At 41.1% G+C, this 8,171-nt stretch overlaps 1 protein-coding gene across 1 annotated transcript; it reads left to right on the forward strand.

Annotated features, from left to right (window-relative positions):
- Nucleotides 1–252: 252 nt before the first annotated feature.
- Nucleotides 253–7,548, forward strand: adra1d (adrenoceptor alpha 1D). The gene is made up of 2 exons (XM_057036021.1): nucleotides 253–1,480; nucleotides 4,895–7,548. The coding sequence occupies exons 1-2, from the start codon at nucleotides 532–534 to the stop codon at nucleotides 5,431–5,433; spliced, it is 1,488 nt and encodes a 495-aa protein (XP_056892001.1). The 5' UTR covers nucleotides 253–531; the 3' UTR covers nucleotides 5,434–7,548.
- Nucleotides 7,549–8,171: the final 623 nt, after the last annotated feature.

Here is an 8,171-nt window from a genome sequence, read left to right on the forward strand (position 1 = left end):
CCCTCGATGCTTTTTGTCTTCTCCTTGCTGGATAAAGAGGAATGTCTTCACCTAAGGGGCTTTCTGTGGGCTTATTTATGGATTCTTTGACGTGAATACAAATATGTACCTGCAAAAATTTATAACACGCAAATTAAGTGGCGAGTCAGATCTGCTTCAGCCGCAGATGCGCAGCACCGCTGTTACGCGCTCTTGTGGGGATGTTAAACGCAACAGTGGGTGGGGCTGATTCAGACCTGCTGCGCCAGTTTCAACCCTGTGGTCGCTGACAGAGGAGCCTCCTCTGGAAAACGATCCCATAGACAAACACAGAAGAAGGATTTGTTCCTTTTTCCTTGTCATCATTTTTATAGTACTCATCGTACTTTAACCCAAACTTTTTCAGGATAAGGTTGCTCTACGGTAGTTTCTGAATCTCGCCTGCAGGTATCAACCTGGTTTACCGTTTGATTTTTCCCATGAGGCTCCCGTCCTTTCACACTTCCTGCAAAAGAAAACTTTTCCTTAAGTTAGCTTTATGGCTTTCCCACTATGGCTGACTCCAACGTCAGGAACGGAAGCAGCCCCGGTGGTTATTTGGGTTCGGCTCATAATGGATCCGTTTTGGAACATATGTTTTCCAACGACTCCATCCCGGCCTGTGCGAACGTCACATTGGACTCTAATTCTGTCGGGCTCGGGTTCGTTCTCTCCGCTTTCATTCTGGTGGCAATTGTTGGTAACATTTTAGTCATTCTGTCCGTGGTGTGCAACAAACATCTGCAGACAGTCACCAACTTCTTCATCGTCAACTTAGCTATGGCTGACCTTCTACTGAGCATCATCGTGCTGCCTTTCTCTGCGTCTCTAGAGGTTCTGGGTTGCTGGGTGTTTGGACGGGTCTTTTGCAACATCTGGGCAGCGGTTGATGTCCTCTGCTGTACCGCATCCATCCTCAGCCTCTGTATAATTTCCGTTGATCGCTACATAGGCGTCAAGCACTGCCTGAAATACCCGTGCATTATGACAGAGAGGAAAGCGGTGGCTATTTTGGCCGTAGTGTGGCTCTCATCCTCCGTCATCTCTGTCGGACCGCTGCTGGGATGGAAGGAACCGCAGCCGGTTGACGAAAGCATCTGCAGGATCACCGAGGAGCCAGGCTACGCGCTTTTTTCCTCTCTCTTTTCCTTCTACCTGCCGCTCATGGTCATTCTTATCATGTACTTTCGGGTGTACGTCGTGGCCCGCAGGACTAGCAGCAGTTTAGAAGCGGGCATGAAACGGGAGAGAAACAATTCGATGGAGGTGGTACTTCGGATCCACTGTCGCAGCGTGCTGGAAGGTGCGCGTCAGGGCAGCAGCAAAAACCAGCCCTTCCGAAGTTCGCTCTCAGTGCGACTGATGAAGTTTTCCAGGGAGAGGAAGGCTGCTAAAACTCTGGCCATCGTTGTGGGGATGTTCATCCTGTGCTGGTTGCCTTTCTTCCTCTTTCTGCCGATCGGTATGTCTCCAACTTCATATTTGAAAATCCTAATAATCCCATCATCCTGATTTAAATTGTCCACTGGGAATATTTAAGGGGACAAGATGTGGTGTAGTATATTCACCTACTGCCAGGGTTTCATCGCGTAGCCATATTATTCAATGTAGCAAATATGAACTTTGATTTCGTGTCGTATAATACAATGCGTTATAACTTGTCTTGGTCCTTAAGGAACGGGGAAATTTTAATCTCAAAAGTGAAATTCAGTGCTTCGTGTTATCGCTATCAAAATAAAATCCCATCCCATAAGGTATATTATATGGTAGATTTATTTATATCAGCGATCAATCTCCATCTTTTCTAGAAAGGATCATAGACGTTTTATTTATTGCAATCTTCAATAATGCATTCCAAATTGAAACTTCACCATCTCCACCACATATTACACTTAATCTTTCTCCTTGACCAAGTGGGTTACACTTTAAGTGACAGTATTCCAGTGAAATGGCAGAGGTATGCAACGTTAAAGAAATCCACCAGGTGGCGATGTGGCATTAAATGGTCGGGCACTCTTCCCTACTAACCAGAAAGCCTGTGTAACGATCTTCCAAGATATTTTGACCGATTTGTGATTAAAATTGAATGTGATGAAGGTGGACTAACCTTTTTATTGTTTTCTTACGTACTATTAGTGATAAAGAGCTTACTGAACAGAAAAATGTTACTAAGAAATTCTCATCCAAATGGTTTATTTGTTGCTTTATTGTATGTGTAGTAATCTTAAAGTAATATAATTAAAATTTCTGTTTTGCCCTAAACTCAGTCCAAATGAAGCTTTTAGTTCATCCATTTCTGCAAAAATGGCATCTCATCAGTACCACATTAGTAAAAATCTGCAAAAAATCAAGACTAAACTTGTGGAAATTACTCTTTACTAATACCCTTTAAAGTAAATGACACAAATATTAAGCCAAACTGCATTGGGGGTGCTCTCTTGATGCCTGACAAAGACCCAGTGAAGTGGGGCTGTGGAGCCTGTAATTACAGGTCTGCTGAAGGGTTGGCTATAGTAGAATGGTTAGACAACCTTCTGTTCGCACCTGTGAGATCACTCTTTTGTGTGTCCAACAGTGGAGCGAAGAGTCCAGAGCAATCTCCTGTCCATCACCCACCCCTTCCTGCAGTGAGCATTGATTTTTCCGACCCCAGCCGAGTCAAGGAGTTGGTACATTCCCCCCTTTAGATACATTTTTGATCTGTGCATCACTAATTCCTGGACAGTGGACAAGAGGGATTGTCACCTGCTAAAGCTGAAACCAATGTCTCTCAGAAGGTTCCGCCTGGCTTGCCCACAGTTTGAATCAAGTCATACAGCCAGCACAGGGTGACAATCCAAGGAGTGTGTCAAGGTGGGGATGTCATAAATTCTGTCTCCCTGTGCTTGAACCCAAACCAGGGATGCTTTGTAACCTATCACCAAAAGTAATGTGTGATGAGATGAGGAGATTCGAAATGGAATATTTAGATACTGTGCTCAAAGGTCACATAGAAACCAGCAAAATTAGTTCAGTCAACCCGCAAAAAATATTCTTTTAATCTATTTCATCTTTGAGTTCCTGAATATAGAATGAATGGTTTGAAGAGTGGCGTGGATATTTTTTCCTTTTTAAATTCTTTCTAAATCAAGATTTATTTGAATATTGCTACCAATTGTGACACTTGTATGACATTTCATATTTTAACTATGAACCCATTTGGTAGAGGTCTATATTTAAAAACTATTGCTTTTTTTCTTGGTGGGGTTGTTAACGTTCTCACAATGTATTTGCTGTTGGAATTTGGTGAAATAGGCCTACAAGCAACTTGTTTATGCTCTGAGAAAAGGCTTTAGATTAATTTGCTGGGTTCACCCTGAGCATAGCAACATGTAATCTAGTCCTGCTAAAAAGATTGCTGAAGCTGTAAAGAATTGCCTTGACTGGGGTATCATTAAGGTTTTGGAGAGAGTATGCACGTTCACCTTGATGCTCACTAGTTGTCACAGACAGATAAGATCTTTAAGCTCTGCAGTTGAATGATTGATCTTGACTCTGATCAGCAGTCTGTTAGAGTTGATATTTAGTTGGAGATACTGGAAATGCCCTGCTCGCCTGACTTAATTTGGAGATTGTTGCTTCACTGAATGGAGCCAAATTGGGCTTCAAACAGGTAAGAAAAAACAACAAATAAAATGGAAGTCATGCTGTGTTCTTAGAATGATGCTTTTAGATGCTTAGATGCTTTTCTGAAAAGCAAAGTAAAATGTTAAAAGTAAAAATAGGTGTGTTGTCATGGTGTCATCAGAGAGGATTTTCACTTTCCTGTCCACTGTGCTGGTGATGTCATTTCAGTGAGAAGGATCAATGGTGAATTACCGGTAGCTCCATTTATAGAAACTGTGATGAATCAGAAATTAATTACAAGCTGCTTTTTTTTTTAAGATTTAAACAACAACAAAAAAATGCCCAACATAAAGTGTATTCTACAGTGAGACATGGAGGAAGTAAGCACTATCATTCACATTATCATTTTGAGTGTGTCTCTCCCAAAAATGTGGTCCACATTACAAGAAAAATGATGATGATAATGATGATGGTGGTGGTGGTGGTGGTGGTGGTGGTGGTGGTGGTGGTGGTGGTGGTGGTGGTGTATCTGCGCTGAAATGAGGTACTGGGCCCAGACACTGAATGCATGACATTGGCCTATGAGATATTTTGTCTGTGTCTGCAGTCATGACTGTAATCAATCAAAGTCTGTGGAGACAAGATACAAGTTAAGGAACCGCCCTGGTGAAAAGCCAAACATCCTCCAGTTTCTCTCTCCAGTTGACTTAAATAGAAAAAATGGACAGCAATAACAAATGCAACATATTATTAAAGGCCACTTAGCTCCAAGGGCACAGCAGCAAAAATCTTTAGCATTTAATTTGCTAAGAAATAAGAAAGCATTATGTGATCTAATTATTAGTTGCAAGCTGTGTAGTTTAGATACAGATCAGTCAGTTTTGTGGTGTCAGCTATGGCCTAATTATTGAATTTGCACAAAATGATTGACATAATTGTACCATTGGGGGAATATCTTTATGCCACATATTGGAATATATAAGCAGGTTTGTAAAGATATTTTCCTTCACCACCCTCCCCCCGCCCCCCAAAAATGGCATAGTAGCTGCAGAACATATCACAACCAAAACAACAACAGTGTGAGTAGATGTATCACATGAATTAGACATATGTAGCTTTTACATGCAGCCCCATGCTTTGTTGGTGATTTATGCTGTGTCCTACTGGTTTCAGAAAAGCATTGTAATGGTGATTTGCCTTATTGTAAATTATAAATAGTGAGCAACTGATCATTTGTGAACTTGTTATAATGATGACTGTTTCCTTCTAGGTTCCTTCTTCCCAGCATTGAAGCCATCTGAAACTGTGTTTAAGGTCATCTTTTGGCTAGGCTACTTCAACAGTTGCATCAACCCAATAATCTACCCCTGCTCCAGCAAAGAGTTCCAGCGAGCCTTCATTCGACTCCTCAGGTGTCAGTGTCAGAAACAGAGGCTCCTGCACCGCTTCTATGACCAGAAGTGGCGGACAGCTGTCAAGGGAAGGACGAAGGATAAAAGACGCCACTGTGGAGCCAATTATACAGTGCACGAATCCTTGGATGACTCATTGTATTGCAAGGGACAAGGCCATTGGCTGCATGCGAAAAGATGGAATCTGCTACCGCCTCTCCAAAAGTCCCCCTTCCAGCTAAAAGAAAAAGTGACCAATATGTCAAATAAAATCAAGGGAGGGACAAAAAAGAATATCACACCGGGTCACATTGATATAGTAGACACAGTCTCAATGGGGATCTATAAATGTGAGCAGACCGGCTATAAGTTCTATGATCTGACAGACTGTTATAGCCTGAAGGAGACAGACATTTGACAGGATGGGGATAAGAGGGAATCTTTGTTGTAGTTACGATGGATAAGAAATGACGTGTGAAGGGCTGGATAAGGTTAGGGTTTAATTTTTATACTCAAGGAAAACACTCTTACATTCCTGGAGGACTTTAAGTCAGAGCTAAACTTTCATCTCAGTTTATTAAAAGTGTGTCCATGTTGGAGCCAAACACAGACAGCCATCCAGAGTTAGCAGGACTGATGTGAGCGACATGTCCCTTAATTACTTTTATTAGTTATCCTTAGTTCTTTAAATTTATTGAGCCTCTGCAAGTCTAACATATGATGGGTCTGACAGGTCCTCTAGCCATATTCAGTGCTGCTGGAAAGTTTGTGAACCCTCCAGACACTTGCATCCAAATACCAATTGTTAAAGCATACCTTACAAATAATGGGCAGCCACAAAAAGAGATATGTTTCAATATTTAATTCAACAAAGGGAGTTTATTTTATAAAAAGTGAAAACACAAGTATATGAAGCCATGTGTTAGTAGCTTGGAGCTCCTACATCTTCAGCCAACACTTCAATCAAATGTCTCCTAGAAGCACAAACCAACTGCTGCTTGCAGAAATCAGCCAGTTGAGAGGCTGGAGGGGCATCTGAGATTATGGTCAAGAATTTGTTAATGTACCAGAGGATTTTTGGTTCCTTGGGTAATTCCCTAGATGCCCATCTCCAGAAGGAGAAAAGCTGCCCCACTCCTTCATTTTACCATTACCATTACATTACAAAAGGAAATGGATCTGGAATGTTTTGATGGGCGTCCACATCTAGACAGAGTTGCTGTTGTGTTGAGGGCCTTCCATTTATAATTAGTTGTCAGATGGACACAGCTGAAATCTGTTGGAGAAGGTCTTGTAGCCCTCTCCAGAGGGATGGGCTGACAGGACCCTCTTCTTCATGTGGTTGGATATCTCCTCTGTTCTCAGCATTGCTGCTTTGTGTGGGACCACCAAACAACCAGCCTTGGGTTCCTCTCTTAATTAGTGCCGGTCAACCCATTTCCCAAGGATGTCTCTTCTCAATGGTCTGCTGAAATGATTAATTAAGCACCCACCTAAGTCTGTGAGATACTTAACTTAGCAACAACAGCTCCAGCAACAGCCCCACCAATATTTGTCATGTGTGAATTTGTGCCTTATTGTCTACAGCACCCCAGCTTGTTGTTTAATACGTGGCCTCAAGAGGGTTAGAAATCTGAATGTGTCGTTTTTTCAATGGAGCCCACGGTAAATAAATAAGTAAACACGACAACAACAATACTAATACTAATAATAACAATAATAATAATCAACCATTTTATTTTATCTGTAACACTGCTTGTGGATTCATTGTCATTTATTCATTGATACTTAGGAACCCAGAACAGGGATGGAAACAACACTAGACCTCAAGAATGAGATGAAAAGATCAAAACCATCGCTGAATAAATATGTAGCGACTCAATATTTTCAGTTACTTGTTTAATTCTGTATTGATCTATTGTTGTAGAACTTAATATTTGATGATTTAGTCGGTTCTGTCAATGTGGAGATACAGTAAAAGCATCCTGAGATGTTTGACCTTAAACCTCTCAGGTCCTTTCTCTTTGTTTATTTTGTACAATGAAAATTTTTAAATTGTCCACTGCGTTTGTGTGTGTGTTTGTTATGTGTGTTTATATCAGCATTCACAGTAAAGTCAATTAAAGAGGAGCAACATGAAGTAAATACAGTTAGCTAACAATAATGATGCTAATGGATGAATCAATCATTCAGTCAAACTCACAAGCACACACACCATAAACTTTGTAACATTTTTAGAGCTTTTAGGTAAACTAGCGAGCTGTTGTTGCTATTTAGTAGCTGTTTATTATCACCAGCTGTTTGGCACCTCATCTGACCATTATTTTTCCCAGTCTTTTTGAATTGTTTCAAGTTGTGGTCGAAGCAATTAAACCGGACCCACCTTGGTCATTTAAGTAAGGCTGAGGAGTGTTTTGATATGTGTTGTCGAATTATTAGTGTTCACAAATGTTCATTAGTGTTCACAAATGTATATAGAAGTGAGAAGATCTTCTAAAAGAATTATAATAAATGCACTGGCATAAGCTGAAAACAGACAGATTTATTTTTTATTTTATTTTGTTTCAATGTATATTTTGCATATTTAATTGAGAGTGTGTAATTTAATTTTGGAAGAGGGACACCTGTTGGCAAAGACCTAGAGGTACATTGTCAGGGTGGGGCCATCTGTGCTCACCAGAGCATGGATGACACGAGGCGTGTATTTTGGAAGACTTCTAATTTCCATACACAGTGTGGTAAAGTGCACACAGTGCTAAAACATACAGTAAAAAATGACAACGGAAGTAAAACAGTGAGTTTCAACACATTTATTGTCAAAATATTCATTATTCTGCCACAAAACCATCAAAGTTTTAGATGTGGCTGGGCGCGGTTATCTTGTCATGGAAGATGGCCACCCTCTCCTGGTAATCCGCGGGCAGCTGCTGCGCAACAGTTGTCCTTGTGAGTATGGAGAGATGCCGCCTCCTCATAAAGCAAAAACACCAAGACAGACCTCCTTGAAAGTGCTCAATGTCCATTTTTTCAGCAATCGCTTTGGCCTTTTGTGACAGTTGTGTTTCACTTGGTCTTCCAGCTTGGGCCACCTTGCTCTGTTCCTGCGGAAACACAGCTTCGCCTTCCTCACTTTTGTTCACTTTCTTGTTTTCTCCA

Source organism: Takifugu flavidus, chromosome 6 (genome assembly GCF_003711565.1).
Source record: "Takifugu flavidus isolate HTHZ2018 chromosome 6, ASM371156v2, whole genome shotgun sequence".
Classification (NCBI taxonomy): Eukaryota; Metazoa; Chordata; class Actinopteri; order Tetraodontiformes; family Tetraodontidae; genus Takifugu; species Takifugu flavidus.